The sequence below is a fragment of the Clinocottus analis genome, unplaced genomic scaffold (assembly GCF_023055335.1).
Source record: "Clinocottus analis isolate CAN_PGR_092001 unplaced genomic scaffold, fCliAna1.0.p SCAF_4, whole genome shotgun sequence".
Lineage (NCBI taxonomy): Eukaryota > Metazoa > Chordata > Actinopteri > Perciformes > Cottidae > Clinocottus > Clinocottus analis.
In genome coordinates this window covers 8,133,266-8,156,477 of record NW_027176153.1, presented here as the reverse complement: position 1 = coordinate 8,156,477, position 23,212 = coordinate 8,133,266, and the positions used below count along the sequence as shown (strand labels likewise).

Here is a 23,212-nt window from a genome sequence, read left to right as displayed (position 1 = left end):
GTGTGTTTGTGTGAAACGGGGATGATGCAGGGCAGGGTTCAGACTGCCGATAACCTCGGTGCTGCTCACAAATAGCCACGTGACATTGGAGTGTCTGTTGAGTGAGAAGAACACGCGGGAGGAGCAAGACGTATCAGTATGAAACGCTCTCTTTGTTTCTCACGGTCTGCATTCAGGTTTTTGGGGGCGGGGTGAAGGAAGTCCACTATGCTCACACAGTGTTGCAGCTGCCCTGCTTGTCCCCCCCGTCCCCCACAGCGTCTGTGGGACCGCACTGTGCAAAACTCCCACCTTCTGCATTAATACGCCTGTTTCCAGGAATCTTGCGTTTACGTCAATTGCGGCGGCCGAATCGCTTCAGGGCGACGCCGCAATTGGCGCTTGACATTAAAAGCACCTTTTCGTATTATTAACTGCGGTTTAATTACCACCACAGTTGTCTGAAGGCTGCAGTTTGAGGCATGAGTGACATGCATGGTCAAAACGTCATCCAGCACATCTACAGGTTAGCCAATGTTCTGCCACAAGCCCCACGAGGCTTTAAAAACACACACAAATCCAACAAATGCTCCTGCACTCCTGTGCACTAATCATTTATATCCCTGGTGTCGTACGACTTCATGCAGAGCAAATTAGTACGAATTTTAATTAAAAAGAATATGACTCAGTCAGTATTGCAGAAAATTTGCTGGCATGACTGCGGTGAAGTTGGCACACTCGTTTGTTAAATCGTACTTTGCCCTGATGGGAAATCGATTTCCTTTCCTCGCTGCCGACCTGTGAGAATGTTTCGCTCCTACGGCTACGGTCCTTTGTGTGTGTGCACATTTCTTAGATACTATGGTTTTTTTTCAGTCTTTCTTAGAATAACCTTTTCAAATCGCATTTTTTGCACTTCTTAAGACATTTTAAAAGTTATTTCAAACTTGATAACAAAAAAATCCACTGCCAGTAAGATCAGGTGTTTCAGGATGCGTTGTTAATTCATGTCTGTTCTTTATTTTTTTTAATGCAAGATGGTATGCGTTTGTCCCAATGCTATCCCAGGCAGCTTTGTCTCAGCTTCACCATGTGTAAGGTGCGTTGATTCCAATCACAGGAGGGTCTTCTGAAATGTTTTTAGATGATTGAATTCCCGCCCTCGCTGCGTCTCTCAGTAGCAAAAGCTTCTCCTGCTCTGCTGCCCTCCATTTGTCTTCCTAATTTGTATTCTTCATCCTCTCTCCCAAGTCCTTTTGTATTCTGTCTCTTTCACAACCTTTACACAGGCATTACCATAAGTCCCAGATGCTAAATTTATAGTTATAGACTTGTCAAATGGCTGTGTATAAGCGCCACAAAAAAAAACAGAAAAGGCTTGGTCTCTGACTGTTTAGCTTTATCTTTCAAAGCAGGGCCATCCTGCAAAGAAAAGAGGTGAAGGGATACTTGATTGTGTTCAGAACATGTCTTTCTGTCTTTACTGCCATCATATACCTTTCTATTATCAGCAATGGTTTGAGATGGTGAATTATTAGCTCGTTAGAGGAAATGTATATGGTTATTTATTCTGCTCACGAGCCGGTAAGTTTTTGGCCGATAATGCGGCGCCAAATTGATCTCATTGACTCAATAAGTGCAGTATCGACACAGCTGAGTTTCTGCCAATAAACACAGAAGAAGAACATGCAGAGCAACAACAAGTTTAGCTATTTAGTATTTTTGTTTTAATGTACTTTACTAGGGGGGATAAAATATATTCCAGTCAGAGCTCTTTTTTTTTCTGTTGTGCATTATCTTAAGGTCATGAACCTATTCATAAAAATGTGAAAATTGTCTGTTATCTTATCGCCGTGGGCCATAAGAAGCAGGTCAATTTAGGTTATGGATATTGGGTTGGGTTGGGGAGGAGGGAGAGAAAAAGAAACCTGTATCTTGCACTACTGGTAAGCCACTTGGCCTGACTCTCTGCATGCGTGAGCACCCTGACGCCCCGGCTGCCCTGAATTCACCTTGTGTAACATCACACTTCCAGGCCAGCGGTGGAGAAAATTGTTGGCCACACACCAAATCCAGCTTGACGCGTATCACACCAAATCTGAGCGGCGTCCATTGTGTTTAACTGGTCGGTTGGCTGGTTAATGAGTAAGCCCGCTGTGAACCTCTGGCCTCCGCTACAACCAGACTCTGCCTTTCCCTCTTTGTCAGTGTCTCTGGCGTTACTGGTGTTGACCAATCCTTTCTCTCTCTTTATTTCTCTCGCTCGCTCTTTCACTCTGTCTCTGTTTCTCTGTCTCTGTTTGCCTTTCTTCTCGTCTCATCTTTTCTTTGCTGGTCTCTGCTGTTTTGGAAAGTGACTGATTGGATGCAGTGATGTGGTGGCAAACTCTCTTTTTGGGGAACTGCGGTGCGTCTGCCAAGCACCGGGGGGGTGGTCAAGATGTCCTTCGGCGGTCTGTTGTTTTTCTCTAGGTAGACCCCGGCCTTAATGATGCCATCCTGGCTGGGGACTGACTGGTCCAATCATGTCCCTGGCCCTCAGAATAGCTGCTTCGACAGGCCTGTGCCAAACTTCACCCAAACTGTGCCTATTCATCAGTGGGCTTTCTCGCTACAGGCACTCGCTCAGCCTCACCACGGAGGAGTTGTTCTCGGCTGTCGGCTCCTGGCGCGGGACCGGGTGGACATTGGAGCGTAGCCAAAGCTTAATTAATGATCGTTGGGTTCAAAGAGATGAAGGCCAAGTAAATCCTTTGGTTAGCTAAGCAGTCAGATTCATTCAGTTGCCTTTTTAAGCCTGTGTAGCCAAACTGTTGTTGTTGTTGTTGTCCGCGTTGCCACATTATGCGGTTATGTAACACCACTCCTGTGGTTGCAATTCAGACCGCAATCACTGAAAATCCCCTTCAGATATAGTTGTTTACAGCTTCCAGGAAAACAACCAGTATCCAGTGTTCAGTATGAGGTGCATAATCTGAACCTGTCCCTCTGGTCTCTTAAATCAGCAATTGCTGTAAAGTATGTATTTATTTATTCCTTTGATCACAATATGTACCGGTTGGGTACTAGGTTACGGATAAAACATTTAGACACTGCTGTATTAACAGACGAAAGCCATTTAAAAAGTACATTTAGAGGAGGTTTCCACAGCAGACGAACTAAACCCTATCTCTTAAGAATGGTACACGCCCAAACCAACGACATCATTCGATGGCGCCAAATCAAATGTCTCTTTGGTACAAAATAGTGAGAGTCTCTGCTGCTGCCAGACGGCCCGGGCATATGTGCGCGTGTTGTGACCTCATGGCTCTGGGCCTGTCTCTCTTTGGCACCTCTGACGTCTGTCTGTCTGTCTGCACGGCGGAGCGATCAGTCGCTGTGGCAGAGAGTCAAAAGGATTACACGGGCCGAGGCATTCAAGGGTCAGCGCGCTACTCCACCAGCGACTGAAGTGTCTTTCGCGCCGGATGGCGTAAACATTCACTTTAACTGTAAAAAGAGCAGCGTTTCTAACGTCTGCACGGTTCCTTTGTTCCTTGTGTGATATATATAGATCGCCACACTATACCAAAGAAGCAAAAGCCGTGTGTAATTATCACGTTCAAGATACAACTTTATTGTTGAGCAAATATTTTAGTTAAGTGGTAGATAGTTGCTCTGAGCACATGTACTGTATGTGCTGTTCTCCTCATGTGTTAATTTGTTCTGCAGTCTTTCACCCTGTGAGCACTGTTTCCTGTGAGCACTGTATTTTTATTGCCGTCGGCAACATCGAACCACTGATAACCCTTTTCGTGCTGCTTTTCATTCTGGGCTTCGACAGAGACGTTGTTTTCTGAAACGAGCAGTAGACATTAACATACCTGGATAGAGTGTGTTCGAGTTTACGGTCGCCAAATGGAAACATTCTGAGTGTGTCTGTGATTCAGCGGATGCCTCCGCGTGGCCCGGTGGCTAGTTGCTAATGGTGCTAACAGTATGTGTGTATGTATATGTGTATATATTTCTAGCACCTTCTAATAGTTGGTGAGTTATGTGCGTATGTTTCGTGTGCTGGTGGGTCGGTGTATCCGTTTAGCTTGTTCCTTTTTCATAATGAGCATATACAAGCGCGTATTTGGCCGAGCTTCTATTTTATGACATCCATAATCCTATAACTCGTTAGGTAATAAAGTAGCTCTCATTGTGAAACACACCGACTAGAAATGTAACACAGAAGGATTTCTTTCAGCCCACCTCATTACAGATGTCACATTCACACACGGAACATTGGAGCTGCCTGTTTTTCATCTTTATAAAACCTCTTCAGGCACAGCTTGTATTCCGGGGGTTTCCGGTTTCACACCACGAGTGGCCGCCATGCAACACACATCCAGATGTTGGGTCAGTCGGTGTGTTGCTAAGAGGCGCCTTTTTAAAAAAGAAAAAAAAAGGAAAACAAATATTCTACGGCAGGAACTGTGTGTTGGCTTGAGGGTTGGATTATTGCGAGGGCCTTTCCAACAACAACTGTTTGAACCAGAGCAGCCAGACTAATGCTACGTTCACACCAATGGCTTGAGTTTACTCGCCCAACTTTATGTGGCTTCATTCGCTTTTTTTGAGGTGGAAAGGGGGCGCGACTTATCGTTGTGGCTCATCGTCATAAAATCTGTTGCTATTTCCACCATCTACCATTGAAATACCCACTAGCTCTGCTTTATACTTGCTGAAGTCCCACAAATGTTGGTACATTAGACATTATCCGTAGCTCCAGGGAGAGTGTCTGAATGACGGCGCTACTTCAGGCAAGCAGTTTGATTCAGCAACAGCAGGACGTCGGTGATGACGGGCGGAGCATTTCAACGCTGATTGGCTTTTGCAACTTGCCTTCACACACATTTCTTCACAACGCACCATTCACTTTTTTGCGTTATACCCGTCATCGGCCATAGAGAGACCTCTAGACTCGACACTGTGACTAAACATATTTTGAAAACCAGTAGACTGAGGTGATGGTGCTAGTGTGACTGACTCTGCCTTTCCGCTCTGTTCATCCACTCGTGGCCAGTCGTAACAATATTCATCTTTCAGAGTGCATTGGCTTTTTAAAGCCAATAGAGATGAAGTGAATCTGTTGCGATCTGTAATAAATAATGAGTGCGGTGAATGTAACATTACAAAGTAATGTAATGCTTTAAGACATGTGGAAGTGTCACGCAAACCCAGGCATTCCCAAGAGATCCTCTCATCGACTCAAAACCTAAAAGAGTTGCTCCAAACAGTATGTCTAATCCATTCTGCTCCACCGTCCCACTCGGCCCGCAGTCTCCACTCCTGCAGCATGAATAAGGCAAAAGGCACTTAAACATCGGGCCGTTTGCAAAGGCAGCAGAAGGGACGGGCCTTTCCTGCGTGCCGAGTTCAGGAGATGTATGGTTCATGTAACCTGAGATGGAAATATTTGGAGCTTACATTACAGCCCCTTCACCTAGTTTTGAAAGCTAACTTTGTTTAACTGCTGAGACGTAGCACTTTATTTCTTTAAAGCCGCAATCCAATTTTAAAACGGAACTTTTTAATTCATGCTGTCAAAGCCAGGTCGGGCAATATTTTGGGATACAAACATGCTCGGAATGAGCGGACACGTGATAATGTTGCGTTTCAAAATGTCTTGACTCCTTTCAAAGTGTTGTTACGGTACAACATAAAAGCTTTTTCTCTTTCAGCTTTCCCTTTTTTCTTGAAACTCTTCACCATAAGGGGAAAAGAACAACCTCATAAAACCCCAACCATTACATTTAGAAGATGTTTAAGTACCTGGATTGGTTCAAAGTAGTACCAAAATGAAAATTAAATAAAAACACTACCTCTGAAATTTAAAAAATAACCTTCTCTAAAATCTTAGTGAAAACACCTTGAAGAGAGGACAACAAGCATAAACTAAATTGTGGCCTAGTATCAATCTAAAATACGGTAATACAAATTGACAAAGGGATATCATGCAATGTGTATATTATATTTTCTTAAACACAAAAACCTCATCTTAATTAATATATTAATTGTGGACCAAACCAACAACAACCTCTGGATCTAAAAATGTAAAAACCTACATTCTTTCACCTGGCCCTCAGGGGGGGAAAGAAGTCGGATTGTATAGAAATCTATAAGGAAATTACTCTACTTCTCTCTTAATTTATTACCTCAGTTAACATTGTAAAATGTGTTTATGATAGTTCAAAGTCTTCTTTATTACATGTTTATTTAGTAAATCATAGATAATTTAAAGTCAAACAAACCATAAAGTAGAGTATGCTTTGGGGCGTGGCTATTTGGTTTAGATAGTGAGCGCCTGTCAATCACAAGTCTTATTCAGTGTTGTGTGTGTGTATGTATATGTGTGTGTGTGTGTATATATATGTGTGTATATATATGTATGTATATATATATATGTGTGTATATATATGTATGTATATATATATATGTGTGTATATATATGTATGTATATATATATATGTGTGTATATATATGTATGTATATATATATATGTGTGTATATATATGTGTGTATATATATGTGTGTATATATATGTATGTGTGTATATATATGTGTGTATATATATGTATGTATATATATGTATGTGTGTATATATATGTATGTGTGTATATATATGTATGTATATATATATATATGTGTGTATATATATGTGTGTATATATATGTATGTATATATATATATATGTGTGTATATATATGTGTGTATATATATATATGTGTATATATATGTATGTATATATATATATGTGTGTATATATATATATATGTGTGTATATATATATATATATGTATATATATATATATGTGTGTATATATATATATATGTATATATATATATATATGTGTGTATATATATATATATGTGTGTATATATATATATATGTGTGTATATATATGTATGTATGTATGTATGTATGTATGTATGTATATATGTATATATATATATATATATATATATATATATATATATATATATATATATATATATATATATATATATATATATATATATATATAATAATTAGTCAATGTGCCAACACCACACCTGAAGTTCCCCGGGTAATGGTTGTTACTTTAGTGCTTGCCTGTGCGTAGCGGTGTAATACAGATAGTACAAAGAGAGTGAGGTGTCACTACGCTCTGTCTGCCACCTGTGGAAGTGTTTACTTTCACCCAGATCAATTACAGCTTGTGATACTTTAGGTGTTAATGGAGCACCCTTTTTAAATCTAAAGACTTGTTTGCAGAGTTTTGTGTTTTATTTCTTTTCTTTCTTTTTTTTTTCATGGACTTCATCACCAGATTTTCAATGCAAGCCCCATCACCTGGAGGAATTTAGTTTATGAGGTTGGGAGAGTTTGAAGCACATTTTGGGAATATGTGTTTAATGGTAATCTTAACCCTTTTCTTCGTTGTTTCTTTTGGGCAGCTTTGACATCAGTATTTGTGTTTGCTGGGGAGTTTTAATGTCTGCTCCTTGAAAGATGTTTGAATGTATCCTCTTTTACAGTCATCCTGACCGACGAGGAGGTTCAGAGGAAGAAGGACATGATATCGAAGAGGAAAGAGGAGGAGGCAGCCCGGGAGGCGATGAGGCCACGTCTGAACGAGGAGCAGTCCCAGATCATCTCCAGTCTGGTGGAGGCTCACCACAAGACCTACGATGCCTCCTATTCTGACTTCTCCCGCTTCAGGGTGAGTCCAGCGCAACGTTACCACAACCGCATTGAATTTTCATTTATCATCCGTGCAGCCAAATGCACTTTGTTGTCCACCATAAATATGGGTTCAGCGGGTCATGATGTCATGCGACGGAAGGGAGGGCTCGCCGAAGCACGGCATCGGACCAAAACACTACGTTTCCCAGTCAAAAGCTAATTGATACAGAAACAGCTTTTCTTTCAACACAACACACAGCACGGTGCCAGTCTAAGGTACCAGCCTGCCACCATGAAAAAAACCTACATTCCTTGGAGGTTAAATGCTTTAGAACTGAGCAAACAACAAGAAAGTATTACCATCTGCTCTGGTTTGCCACATCATAACAGGCCTTAGCCTTCTCTTGGATTTTGTGTCCATTACTGTAATTGGCAGCAGTATAAAGTATGTATCTGTCCTTACTTAATTCATACCATGGCCACTGAGAATTCTTTAATCTGTTCGGCTGGATCAACTTTAAGTGAGTGCACAGTTTCACCAATGGCTGCAAACTAGTGAGGCCGAGCTAAACATCTTAGAGCTCTCCTTATTTTGCCTGTTAGGAGTTTGACTGAATCGCTGCATCCAAACCGGCAGCCTTGTTCACCCATTCCTGTTTAACTACGCAAACATTCTGGGGCCCACGAACGGTATTTAATGTTTTAAACAAAAGGATCAAAATGTGTTTTATGTGTAAATTAAAGTACTTAATAAGCACTTAATACTCAATCGGGTGCAATCCGATCTACATTTTTGTAGACATTTTATACGGTTGTGGCACGATCGTGGTGACAAAATCTCTCTGCGCGCAAAAATATAAGCATCTGGCAAAGTGCCTCTCGTGATCTTGGGACAGCTGCAAATAGTGCTTGTAACCGCAATCGTATTTACTTCAGGCCAACACGTCAGCTACATGTGTGTGTGTGTGTGTGTGTGAGATTTCAGTTAGTAACGAGACACCAAAAGGCGTCGCATCTTCTTTCTTCACGTCACGAGCGTAATACTTTCAGACGACGTGTCCCCTGCAGACCACAACAACTGGGTCTTCCAGATGGAGGATGCGGATCGGATGGAACGTCTTAAAACTGTTTGTTCTCGCGCTCACTGTGTCGACAGTCAAAAGAAGAGACACCCACAACTGTGAAGAGCGACAACAGTTGTTACGGCTATGATGGTATATGAAAAATTCATACCGTAAGGAAATTTGAAACCGGTATAGCGGTTCACCACAAACTGATAGTTTTCATACCGTGCACCATTGTCATCGCTTCTCAGGGAGCTTTGAACTCAAGTGTCCGTTTGAACATAGAAATAATCCACTTGGTTTTATGGCGCCCCTTCAAAGAAGGTATCAGTTATCACAGCTGGACAACAGAACTTCCTTAAACCCAGAACCTCGCTTAAATACAGTACAATAAGCACAGCTCCCCGGCAGTGCATTGAGTTGTAAACGTATTATGCTGCTATATTAATATTTGTGTTTCTATGTGTGTGTTTACAGCCTCCGGTGCGCGAAGGCCCAGTAACACGCAGTGCCAGCAGAGCCGCCTCCCTTCACTCTTTGTCCGACGCCTCCTCTGACTCATTCAACCACTCACCTGGTGAGAGTCCTCCTCCTCCTCCTCATCCTCCCGTCTTTGTTCGTTTTCATGTTTCAGGGTTATCTTCACCAAGGACAGTCGTGAAGAACTTTGTTAATTTGCAAACACACAGGGATATAAACAGCAGCCATCTGTTCCGTGCCAGTGAAGGCCCATTCATCGTCTACATACAGCTGTACAACCGCTCCTCTTTTACTTAGCAAGGCTGGGGAAATGAGCACATGCATCAGTGTTTCCTAAAGGTTTTGGTAAGACTGTGGTCGGTGGACTTTGGAGAGAGGGCAAGAAAATGTTGTAAATTTTAAAGTGAAATGTCCCTATTTTAAGACGGGCATACCCCTAATGCCCTCTGAGGCCAGTCGGACCAGGAGCTGGGGGCCCTGTAACCTCCCTCAGGGTGCAAGACCCTACCCGTTAAGAAGTGTAAAACTGTTTTCAGTTCATCCTTAAGCTGTGGTGGGCCACAGACTGTACTTCCCATGTACTTCATGGGAAACACTGATGCAGCCTTAATACCTTATGACATCCAATTTTATTGTGTTTAATATTCTCTATTATTACGAGGGTTGGGTACCGAGAACCGGTGCTAATGTGGCACCGGTTCCAAGACGTCCGGTACCTACCCGACCGAAACACAACGCGGATTTCGATGCTTCCTTTCGGTGCCTGAGCCGATTTAAATCCTTTTTTTTACTCTACTCAGGAATGTTACACAGTATACGGATGCTAAAAAGGTAGCGCGGTACCCGCACGTTAAAAACAATCGGATTTTGCATATTTTTAGTATCGATACTTTATCAAAATAGCGCGGATCAGAGCGCAGTCACTGCTCCGCTTCCTCTCATGTTGCTGCATGCAGAGGGCTCAAAGGGGCGGGGCTACCAGCGCGCTCACAGAGTGTTTGCTGTGGAGACAACATGAATGCAGGCGCTTTTGCTGCCCTCTCCCTGCTTCCTTCCTCTCTGCTCATCTTGTCTCCTAATCCCCTCAAACAGAGTCAGTGGACACCAAGATGAACTTCAGCAGCCTGTTAATGATGTACCAGGACGGCGCCAGCAGTCCAGACTCCAGTGAGGAGGACACAAAGCTCTCCATGCTGCCTCACCTGGCTGACCTGGTCTCCTACAGCATCCAGAAGGTCATAGGCTTCGCCAAGATGATCCCCGGCTTCAGGTACAAACCCGACGCACAGGAATGAATATTCAGCAGTGGGGGCCTGTCCTGGATAGCTGACAAATGCAATGTAGTGCATTTTCTATAGTTGACTTTAGCAGCGCAGCATCATCGCAACAACCGACCAGTGGGCTGTTCGTTTTTAAGCCGCGTACAAAACATGAAGTAGTGCTAACTAATGCAGACTCTGTTACCTTGCTTCATACACAGAAAGCTCATTTCCCGAGCGGTCTGTGGTGTACATTTAAAGCTCACCACGGTAATGGTGAAATAGCGTCTTTGTAACTGTAAAATACCGTCTTTGAAACTGTAAAATAGTGACCTTGTAACTGTCCTTGGTGCTGAGGAAAACAAAACCTTTCATTCAGAACTCATTCCACTTTTCGACATCATTCCACACTCAAAGCCTGTCAAATGCCTGTCCTCATATTTCAGGAAGGCTTCAGTCCTCAATTTGAATAAAGGGATTCATTCCATCTTTCTATTTTTCTTATTAACGCGACTCTCTTTAACGAATATAACTTCAGTGCCGGCCTCCTCCACAGTGCGGAAAGCGGTAGAGCAAAAAACTATTTGACCTCAGTGTAAATTATGTTTTTATGTTTATGCATTTTAATTGAAAAAAGGATTAATCAATTCATTAAACTATAGATTAAAATAATCAGATTAATGAGTGAAAAAACAAACCTGCTAGTGGCAAACCTAATCAGAACTGCAGAAGCTGACCTTTACCTTTGATTGGCTCAGAAGTGATCTTGTATAGATATGCAATATAAGTTATTATCCTTCTGGTGCCGTTCATCATTCATTCTGGTAATCATTCGTTGAAATTCTGCAGGTACGACTCACCGACGCGAAGGCCAGGAGCCTCCATTGAGCTCAACACCCACACGCAGAGCGGGGACATTGTTTACTAAAGCGAGATTATATTATCACTCCCAAACAAACAAGCTCTTCCAGGAATACGCCAGAACAGGCGGCGGCTTTATAAATACGTGGCGTGCTGAGAGATGAGTTCATAAATGTATGCAAGCCCAGAGGCTGCGTAATGCAAGAGCAGAGGAGACCCATGCGGGTGCGCATAATGCATGCCTGATCGCAAGTTCTGAAACCTGATCATAATTGTTGTCGTGCCGGCTTTGCATTTACCTCCATTTACTCCTGCTGCTCACCTCGTTGTGGAGCAGAGTCTCAGCTGTGTGTAGTAAGTCCTGCGGGAGCATCGAGTTCGACGTTACATTGTTCACCGACAAGACCATTTTTCTTACCCCGGACCTCCAGATCAACGTCCGGTCAGACCCTTGAACCTCAGGGCATCCCCAGGCGTTGATTTCTGAAGCGCTTCTTGAAAGTGTTTACCGTCTCACTGAGTACATTCAAGGCAACTGTATCGTCTGTTGACCCCCGACATTTGAGGGGGAAATTCTCAGAGCAGAATCCTAAATGGCTCACAAGCGGCCTAAAATGTTTCGGTTTAGTTAATGCTACACGGGAACAACAAATCTGTGTTTCCTGTTTTCATTTAAGAAAAAAAAGTCAAAACTAAATTAATTCAAAGGCCGTTTTACACGTCACGTCAATACCTGTTATTTATACTTTCACACAGTGTGAATATTAACGATGATTAAGTTAATGATGATGACAATGCAGCGCACTACAGATTCACTCCATCGGCTCTTGCCTTTCACAATAAAAGACACGAGACGCATTGGTACCTGCTCACTCTTATATTCTCATTTTATATACTCTAATATTTTGTTGAAAGGGAACTCGATCATATAGCTCGCAGTCGCTCAGGCTACACAACAATTTACTTCAGACAGACTACCAGATGTTGCACTGGGTCTATTTAGTGCAGAAATAATGAGTGGATAACAGCTTGAAAGAAGGGGACCTATGAGCTCATTTTCGTTGCACCAGAAAACACTTTTTCCATGAGTAGCGGCGACGCTTTATGGCCTTCCTCAAGTCACACCTGCTTCTGTCAGTGTGTGGAGATACACACACTGTATGCACACACTGACTATGCAGTCAATATTCAATGTAACATAAGTGTGTGTGTGTGTTTTATGGCCACACAAAGCCTGAGGTTGGAAGCTGTTGCTACAGTAACCATACAATACATTAATACATTAATTGTGTTACAAGCCCCTCCCCCCGCCAAAACCACACACACACATGTACGTGTTGGTGGTTAAGTAGAACCTTCTGCCTGTTAAGTGTTATCTGTCGTAAATGGGGTTTGCCACGTGGATAATTGAAATCAGATGGGTAAAAAAGGGCAAATTGCACTCTGTATACTTTGTGATCAGCCTCTTGAGCAAATGGTGGTTGCAAACGATGCACACTCATGCTGCAATCAGCTGTTGCGCTTCACTCTCTGTGATTTTTTTTTTTTTGTGCAGTTGGTGTGAACACCACACATTGTCCACCATGGATGCGTAAAGAGAGCTGGTTACAGTGTTGGAGGCGACGCCCAGCTCGTTCCTATGAACGTTGCTCCGTGGTGAACGAAGCCAAAAATGTTCAGATTTTGGAAAACGTTCTAATTTGGTTCACAGCCCGGCGCTCTTGCTTTGGGCTTGAACCAACCCCATGTACATGATGGCTCTGAATGATTTCAGTAGATCGAAACTACAGTTTTCTCCGTCATTGGTTGGATTTGATGCAGATCTCTTATTCCTAATGTTGTAACAAACACTAAACCTACTGTTTTTAATTGTTGTTTTTTATTGAAATGGTTGATTCCTGTTTCTTAAGTCAGACTAGACAATTCAGTTTATATAGAAACTATAACCAACAGCATACACACACGTCTTTTGTAACTTTTCTATCATCGAAAATTTGAAATTTATTTTGCTTTTAGTAATTTTTGCTGATGAAATACAAAGACAACTATGGCCCCTGAAGTTGAAAAAGCAAAATAAAGCAAAGTGAAATAAACCAAAGTTGTCGGAAGAGAGAACGCTCAAACCTGCCGATGCTCCGTTAACATGGTGTGTGTGTGTGTGTGTGTGTGTGTGTGCGTGTGCTTGTGTGCGTGTTTTCCCCAGAGAGCTGACGGCAGAAGACCAGATCGCTCTGTTGAAGTCCAGCGCCATCGAGATCATCATGCTGCGTTCAAACCAATCGTTCAGTCTGGAGGACATGTCCTGGAGCTGCGGGGGGCCGGACTTCAAATACTGCGTCAATGACGTCACAAAGGGTCGGTCTCATCAAACCAGCTAGCTTGTGTATTTTTATTTGCGTTTTACCTTCAGAACCGTTTCATAAAGACGTAAGCAGCGTCTTTAGACCTTGATAATTGATGATGCATCTTCTCAACAAACACACACACACACACACCTCTTCTTCACCCTGTGCACCCAGAGCTCCTTAAGTTTCCCACCAAGGCCGCCGGCGCATCAAGCACTGCAGTGGTAAAACGTGCCTGTGCACACAATTACGCACTCCATGATGGGGATGATGACGCTGTGAATTCTTCTTTTTTTCCCACCTTTTATATAACGGTGTCTACATGATCACACACACACACACACAGTACATTTCTATGCACACTTGCGCAAGACTGTGATATTTGGACTTCAGGTATTTTCATGGAGGCCATTAAGCAGCCGCAAACACACACTAACACTCTCCGCTTTGAGTCACTCACACGTGCAGGGCAGGAGGTAATGCGCTTTGTTCGCGGTGTATGAAAATACAGCGGGGGTAATGATTCTTCCTTGACGCCCACTGCTGTGCAACATGTGTTTTTCATGGATGAATCGCTTGAGAAGGCCTCCCTTAGTGGCAGAAGATGCTAACGCTGTGCTCCTAACACTGTGTTATCCTCCACCTCAGCGGGTCACACTCTGGATCTGTTGGAGCCGCTGGTGAAGTTTCAGGTCGGCCTGAAGAAACTCAACCTGCACGAGGAGGAACACGTGCTGCTCATGGCCATCTGCCTGCTCTCCCCAGGTACTGCTCGTGTTGTGTTCACAGTTGGTTTTTTTTAGTTTGTTTTTTCAACCCAAACTGTGTATAAGGGAGCCGTGTCGCTCGCTGAACGGCCAAGAATTCACACGTGTGGTGATTAATGTTTGTTAGTGAACGAGATCGCTGAACGAGGTCGTCGAGCAGCAAGGACCGCTTCATGAGCAGCCGATGACTTATTCCTCAAGTAAATCACGTCGAAGGTTGTCTGGTTCCACAATTAAATACCGTTGCGAGTTAATGAGCCAAAGAGCTTTGATAAATGTTTCTGTTTTCGGCCTTCTTAAGAGATGTGAAATGAAGTTTATATTTAACAAAGGTTAGTGGCACAGGGAGGTATGTAAAAATGTTATTTCCTGCAATATAGAGCCTTGAGTCATGACCTAACCCTAACCCTAACCTTAAGCTGCCCTTTCACATATTTAACTCTCTGTTGCTCTGTACCTGGAAAATAAAATAAAAAAAGCAACACGACCAATCGGATATTGGGAACGCGGTAGCGCCGTTAGCGTGTCTGACGTGACGCTCGTTGTAAAGCTCGTGCTGATGTGAGGCTGGGAGAGATTCCTGTGATTCATCGCACAACAAAAGCTGTGTAATTTCTGTTTTTTGAGAGATTTTTTATTTTAAACGCAGATTTTTTTCATCCGGACTTGATGTGTATATAATTTTCAAAATGTAGTTGAGGAAGTTACTACATGCTGTAATAAGTGTAACGATAAGCATGCCTATGGACCCAGATGACGTCCACCACAACAAACGGTCCTGACTGATGTTCTCTCTCTCTCCTTTTTATCTCGCTGACCCTGCTCTTCTCCCTCCTTCTCCGATGGCAGACCGCCCCGGCGTCCATGACCACGGCCGCATCGAGCAGCTCCAGGACCACATATCGGAGACGCTGCAGGCCTACATCCAGGTGAACCACCCGGGCGGGCGCCTCCTCTACGCCAAGATGATCCAGAAGCTGGCCGACCTGCGCAGCCTGAACGAGGAGCACTCCAAGCAGTACCGCTCGCTCTCCTTCCAGCCCGAGCACAGCCTGCAGCTCACCCCGCTGGTGCTGGAGGTGTTCGGCAGCGAGGTGTCATAGAAGGAGGTGGAGGAGGAGGAGGAGTAGGCGGTGCCGCGCTCGCATGCACACACACACACTCATAACCGACCCTTTTCGGCTCCCCCTTCTCCTGAGAGAACCCCACACCCTGATACACCTGGACGCGAGGGAGAAAGATGAATAATCGGATGGGGAGACAGTTACCTTCACCTCTTCTTCTTCATCATCGTCATCACCTCCCCATCCTCCTTCTCCTCCCGACCTCAAGTGGCAGGGCTCAGATGCCCAAATCCCTCTGGATTTATGGATTTAATACACCTCAATATGCTCTCGGATAACCAGATTGTATTTTAAAGCTCTGGATCGGCAAACACGGCGCCGTATTAAATTAGGCAGACACCCGCTACAGACTGACAAACCCCGATCGTCTCCAAATCCCCAAAAAAGCTCCTCTTCCCATCAGCACCTCTCTCCCTCCCCCTGGCACTCAGCTATATCCCTGTCATTTATCCCCCCACCACCACCACAGTGAAGACAGCTTGATGGATGTGACGGCCGTGCGTGCGTCCCCTCGACCATCACCCCTGTGACATTGTTCGGCGCTCGCGTCATCCTCTGTGACTGATGGGGACAGATACACAGATTCACACCCATCCAAACTCCTGCCGGCGGCAGAATAATCAAGCTATACTAAACATCAACCTGGCCAGCAAGCTCACGATAACGGAGTTTTAAAACGGTCAGTCAGGTCTTGGACGGTCGGCTGAAGCAAAGAAAGAAGGAAGTTTGAGTAGGAGAGGTGAGATTTGGAGGGATGAGTTAAAGGAGGTGAGAGAGACGGAGGGATGTGCTCCGGTTGGAATTCCCTGTTCGCGAGACAAAAGGGAATTTCACAAAACAAGAATGTATGTATAATGCTATATAAATAATTAAGATATGTATAAGCTGATATATATGGATACATACACATATATATGTGTATATACTTAAGAAAGTGAAACACGGTTGCTTCCGTGGAAGCAAATAGTTCCGAGTGTTGTATAATGTAGAGGACTTGAAGGCCTCCTCAGTCGTGTGTGTGTGTGTGTGTGTGTGCGTTTGTGTGTGTGTCGTCTTTCAAAAGGCAAATGCACGCGCACACACACCCAAGAGGGAGCTGAGAAGTGTGTGAGGAGTCCTTCTATGAGTGTGACGTGTGTACAGTATATGAGAATATTGATGGACCACAAGGGGGTGTGTGCAGGCGCCGGGCCGAGGGCTTCAGTGCAGGGAAGCACTACGTCTTTTTTTTTTTCCTTTCTTTTTTTCTCTGGGACCTGTGAATTTTCGTAGACTGACACAAGCAAACACAACGTCATGTTTTCATAGATAGTGACTATCCAAAAACAAATCTCTATTTTTTATTTTCCAGCTGGTTAGATTGCTGCTAAGACAGTTAAGGATAGAAAGTTGGACCGAAAAACCAACTGCCGGCTGTCTGCCTCAGGGAAACGTTTGTCTAGTGATGTCGTGTACTTGGTGTTTATGGTGTGTGTGGCGTAAGCTTACAATCATAAGACGGAGATTGTTTTTGTTTGTTTTGTTTTTTGAAGCTCCAGGCATCACTGTGATTTCTAATCATGCTTAATAACAGTAAGTAAGCTAAAAAGTGGAACGTTTTTTTTTTTTTTTTTGCGATAACGATTACTCTAAGATTTTTCATTCCTGGACGGTTTTAGGACGCTCATCACTACACCTTCACGCTGAACCAGATTGAAGGAGTACAGCCACATGTGTGTTGAAACATTAAGTGATTTACATCGGCCTTAATTCTTTATCATCTTCAAGTAAATAATTTACAGAAAGTAGCAATGTAGTGTTTTTACAATGAATTCCTTCAGATGTTCTCGACAGCAGGGCATTTAGAAAGTTATAAAACGTTGAAAGATAACTTTTTTTTATATCAAATCTGAAAATCACAACTCATACCTTTTTTTTTTTTTTTTTAGTTTTTAGTTTCTGTCACATGTATATCATTTCAACACCAGCTACATAAGCGAGGTTTAGGATGTTACTCTTCAGCATCACTACATGTCATATCACGTCTCAGCCGACACGAGTGCACACGCCCGACCCTCATGCGGGCCTGGATCACCCCCTTGTGGACAAACTCTGTAAATACCACTTGCTAAGTCTGTACATAGTTTAGAGATTAATGTAGGCAAAAATACTAAGAGAATTCAGTTGTTGATGGCGAGATGCTCTTGGAGATACGGCACTATATGCAATCGGGAGATGGACTCTTATCGCTGTGTTCAACCCGGATGGGCAGAGGGCGGCGCTCCTGGTCCGGATGCTGAGTTGCTTCGGGGGTGTGCCAAAGAAGATGCAACGGTTTCTAAAACGACCCGAGATTCTGTAAATTCAGATTCAACCCACTTTATAACTACAAAATGCTGACGTTTGTGTGTTTTCTCCACAAATCAACACCCCTGAAAGAACCTAGTTTCACACTAATATAGTGCCCCAATGAACCGGTGTTGAATGACGCTCTTACTCGTGCGATGGCCCAGGAATGGGATGTGTCGTACTTGTAACGGCCTCATGTGACTGGACATTCCCGGCGGGAGGGGGCGGGGCTTTGATTGATCATTCCTGGTTGAGTCTGGTGCACCCCGACAACTCAGCGTGTCTTCACCAGCACGCGTCCTCTCTGCCCGTTCACAAGCTTATGGATGTACATCTTTTCTCTTTCTAAAGTCTATCGATAAGCTTTCAACAATTATACAGTATATTCATAAAATTTTCTTTTTTTGGGGGGGTGAAAATGTTTTTTTTTTCTTTTTTTTGTGTTTCTTTTCAAGATTGTCAATGTGTCAGTTTGCTGTCTCTCGCTTAGCGCTCGGCTTGCTGCGCGGGGACGACGCTGTGAGGAAGCCGACAGGGAGACCCGGTGGACTCCTGGAGCCTTTTCCCAGAGCTCCACCTTCCTTGTTCCCTTGATCCCTTGATCTCGAGCGAGCATAAACGGAATAGCCCCTTTTTTTTCTCTCTTTAACTAAAGATGCGGCTTCGCTTTCTTGTTTGGACCGGGGAAGAGACACTGGCACTCACTCCCCTTCCTTCTTTTTCCTTTTTTTTTTAATGGAATTAAAACAACAATGCAGCCTTGTTTCACCTGCAGCTGCACCCCAAAGGGGGAAGGAAACACCGTGGAGATAAATAATCGTCGTATTTGCCGATGGAAAAGAAAGAAAACCGCTCCATCTGCTTTCCCAGAAAGCAGGATGACAAACAATCAAGTAATCGTGGACTAACACTGCCTCAACCGACTTACGCAGGATTTAGCCAATGGCAAACTGTTGCAGCAAGAGCGTGCCTCTTCACCATCCAACCATCTAACCTCTTTTTCTTTCTTCTTCTTCTTTTTCTTCTTCAGCCTATTATTACAGCAGGATTACTCTTCATAGCTTTAACTCGGCAGCCGCTCAGGCTCTGCTCTCAGACAACTGTGGTGCACCAAGGGCTGATGGGAATTTAGTGAAACGGCTGCTGTGGAATTGGATCGTGTCACTTTAATGTGAGAGAAGGAAGAAAAGAAAAAGAGACAATGCAGATATTGCCTCTTTTTTCTTTTTTTCTTTGGTCCCGTTTGGCCCAGAAAGCCCTTTGGACTGGACCTCCAGAAGACTTTGTAGAATCTGTAGACACAATCTCAGTCTTTTTAACTAAATGAAAGGAGGCGTAGAGGTTGCTCTGCAGGCCGTGTGCCGGGACGGACGAGGCCACGCCTCCTGAACCCAAAGTTTGACATTTACCTTTTTCTCACGTCGCAGCTCTTGAACTTTTAGAAAAAAATAAGATAAAAGAAAAAGTATCATGTTTTGCGAATGAGTAGTTAAGAAAGAAATACATGAAAGAACTGGACTTTCTTTTTTTTTCTTTTTTTTACATTCAACATCTACATTTCAAAAGGAATGCGAGGTCGGGGCGATTGGGGCGAGAGCGTGCACCCTTGTCGCGGCGCTCTCCCTCTTTCAACCCTCCTCCCCTCAACCAGGTCAGCAGCTCCACCTCAGTAGCCTTACTTACAGAAACCTCACTCAGCTGGAAACATTGAACAGATACCTCAATATTTTACAGGATGACTTCACAACAGCCTTTAAGGGAACCAAACATACACACTCACACACACACACACAACTCTCTCTCCTCAGCAACCCTTGCAGTGTTTCTTTTTAGTATTTTTTTTTTGTACGTCACAACGTATAAGAAACTAGTTGCCAGCTGTTTAAAAAATTAAATTGTCCGGTAGAATCCTCTCGCCAGTAACCCGTCGGTGTCCAGGTGCACCCTGATGTTTCTCCGTGTTAACCGCCGCTCCGCTCGCTCGGTCCTCATCTCCGCCTCGCCGAGTGTTTCCTGTCGTCTCTCTGTCTCTATGAAACACAACTGACGTGCCGCTATAAACTCTGGCGCTGCGTTCAACCAAACTACTACCTCTCCCTTCATATATATAGCTGCAGCAGTTTATTTTAATACTAAGTTAGAAATTTTTTTTTTGTTGTGTATGTGTAAAAAGAAAAAGTGTAAAATTCCTTTTTTTCAAATGCTGGATGATTTAATTTTACCTCAAATCTCAATACAAGCCTATAAAAGTCAGTAAATCAGAGGCCTCTATAGCGTCACGTTGCGTGCGGAAGTCTTTAAATGCATGTTTAAAAAAGCCCACGTTCACAAAGCAGCCAAACTAGAGTTAGAGTAAGCGAATAACTCAAGAATAAATGAATTCATTGAAGTAGCGAAGACGTTAAAACTAACTAAATAAGCAACATCGGAATTTCTTTTTTGGATGAGTTGGTAATGGAAGCAGATTGACCAACACAGACTTGTGTTTGAGTTCATCAAAGCTGATTGTAAACAATCCATGATCCACAACCTTCACGTCTGGTTCACAGCTGGAGAGCCTGCTCTGTGAACGCAGAGGCCAAAGGTCAGCAGAAGGTCGCCCTGCCCTCACACCTCAAACGTAAAAAAAAAAAAGAAAAAAGTCTTTGCACCCAACGCAGTGGACTCCCTTGTTGCGCTTGGCTTTCAGCGCAGCAGGTTTGGCGTGCGTGTGGCCGCCGCTTTCCTTCAAAGAAAAAAACAAACCTCGTCTGAGAAGAGTTTGTATTGTTGGGATCCCGCTTTAGAGATTCGACATACATATCGTGTGTGTTGCTTCTACTCGGCCTTCTAACTCCCTCTGAACTCTGAACCCTTCGTTCATCCTCTCAGCTTCAGGTTCACCCGGCCTTTTCGGAGTACTCGGCGTCAGCGACGAGGATGAAATGAGAGATTTTTACTCATTTTGGTAAAAAGTGAAGCCCAATTTGTGTTCTGACTCGTGCTTATTGGTTGATTCATGTTTACACTTGGACTATCTGCACCCTGGTACATCTTTCAAACGAGACGGACTGGATATAGAACTTTGAACCGTGTCGGACCCTGAGGAGAGCGCTCGGCTTTTCTCCCGTCGTAACGGATGATTCAAGAACGCCATCTGCTGCTCAGAGTGCACCTCTCTGCTACCTCTAAATATGCGCGCACACACACACATGCACACACACACACACACACACACACACTTAAACAACTGCATCCACAGGCCAACATGCACCAACACCAACCGAAAAAAAAGACACTCGCACTGCACATTTGTGTGGACTTATTTATCCTTCACCAGCAGATTTTTTGCCAATGATGCACTTGTGTTTTTGTCTCTAAAATGCTCTGCAAACTGTGTGACGTCATGAAAAAAAAAAGAAAAAAAAGGGTTTTTTGTCATCTTTATTTTTCTTCTTTTGGAAAAAAATATATAAAAGAAAAAGAAAAACTCTAATCTTTATAGCGAAGTCCTGGGCTCGCCAGGCGGTTAGAAGAAAAAACGATTGAACATGAATTCATCCAGTGCAGATAGAAAGTTGTGTGTCTTTTGAGAAGAAAACTCAAACTAAGATGCACATATTGCTCAGTTGTACCTTGGTGTGCCTATAGAACCTACAGCCTTATTTTGGGACAATATCAGGGGTTTGAAACCAGAATACAGGACGATCTGTCTCTGTATCGCAGACCGTTTTCATTTAGTTTCAGAAACAGACTTTTTCCCTCTCTCCATATCCACATTTGTTCGTCGCTTCCATGGTGTCATCGGCCCGGGCTGCGTTGCTCGTGGGCGGTGGCATCACCTCTCGCTGTCCTTTTTGTTTCATTCACTATAATTTATCCCCCCGGCTGATTTTTTTTTTAATTCAGTGACAGTTGGCGCTTATAACGACTTAAAAAATGACTTTAAATGTTGAGTAAAAATCTTAAATGTTGTATAACAGAGTCCCTTTTATTGGTTTTAATTTAATTTGACTTAATTTAAGCTTTCTCTTTGTATTTAATTTGTTTAAAAGAATGTCCTGCAGACTGTGAGCTCCCACAGCCTGAACTATTCTCATCATCAGAAGAAAAGAGAAAAATAGAAAAGTGTAATTTGTAGTTTGATCTCTGCAGAGTCCCAAGATAAGAACCTTTTACCTTCACTCATGCACACACATGCAGTAAAACTCACCTGACCTCAGTGCTCATCGCAGAAAACTTGTATTTTCAACATTTACCGTTGCCAGGCATCAACGGACTGACAGATACAACATAGTGTTATTCATACAGTACCTTAACCAACGTCTCTCTTTGTGGTCAAAATCACCGCCTGTTTTTTTTTTTTTTTGTGTGTTGCTCTTTTCTTTTTGCTCTTGTCTTTGAAGTTTATCCATTGTACTTTGATTACATGCATTGTATGTAGTAAAAAATACTGATAATGTTTTGGGGAAATCACAAATAAAACAGCTGTACATAATGATGCAAATGTCCCTTGTGTTGGTTGTCTTCTTTGGAAATGTCAGTAGAGGGCGCAAATATGCTGCAGTAGTCCTCATCAGCTGGTAAACTTGGTATATGTTCGCATGTAGTTCTGCTGCAGGTCTTTTTCTCTTTTATTTCTTTTAAAATAACTTAAGTCTACTACAAAATCTATCCAAGTATGCACAACTGATGCAGCTCCCCTGTGGCTTATGGTTTTGCACAAACATTCAATTACTTCCTGAAACTTTATTCCTTCCTGAAAGTGCTGGAAAACTCTTGACGTCCATAAAATTGCAATATTCCTTCTTGGTGTCTCTTTGATTGACAGACCAAACCTCAGACCCCCCCCCAATGAGTTGTTTCTCAGATCACCACGTGAGTCATGACCCCGGGTCTGCTGAGCCGGGAGGAGGGTGTCGCAGCGTCGGGGCCGGTCAGCGAGGACAGCCGCTCCAAACATCGTTAGGGCCGCTTCCTCCCGTGGGACCGCCGCACATGGAGATCTGTGGACGTCCTGGAAGGAGAGATAAACAGTGAGGAGGGGGAGCGTGGAGGGAGAAGGTGTCCAGCGGGGCTTCAGGGTGGACGGCTCACGTGACGAGCACGAGGCCTCGCTGCCCTCCGTGCTCCTAACGAGCAGCACCTCACAGCTGGGTGCCCGTGTTCTCCGGCTTGAAGCCGCCGTCAACACTCTCACTGTGTTGCACTCATTGCGGTTTTTATAATAAGTGCTTCTCCCATATTAGCCCCCTCCTCCCTCCTTCTGCCCTCCAACCAGATGCTAATGGTTGGAGGGCAGCGCGTTGATTGGTCATTATCTCAGCGGCTTT

At 43.6% G+C, this 23,212-nt stretch overlaps 1 protein-coding gene across 2 annotated transcripts in view; it reads left to right on the top strand.

The window, feature by feature from the left end:
* The window catches only part of LOC137800268 (vitamin D3 receptor A), a 63,404-nt gene extending 41,014 nt beyond the window's left edge, over window positions 1-22,390 (top strand). For both annotated transcript variants that reach the window (XM_068597391.1, XM_068597392.1), the window contains 6 exons: window positions 7,525-7,709; window positions 9,214-9,313; window positions 10,309-10,486; window positions 13,540-13,691; window positions 14,330-14,446; window positions 15,298-22,390. In XM_068597391.1, coding sequence (XP_068453492.1) covers window positions 7,525-7,709; window positions 9,214-9,313; window positions 10,309-10,486; window positions 13,540-13,691; window positions 14,330-14,446; window positions 15,298-15,551 — 986 coding nt within the window. In that variant the 3' untranslated portion in view covers window positions 15,552-22,390. The remainder of the gene's footprint in view (window positions 1-7,524; window positions 7,710-9,213; window positions 9,314-10,308; window positions 10,487-13,539; window positions 13,692-14,329; window positions 14,447-15,297) is intronic.
* The last annotated feature ends 822 nt before the right edge of the window (window positions 22,391-23,212 follow it).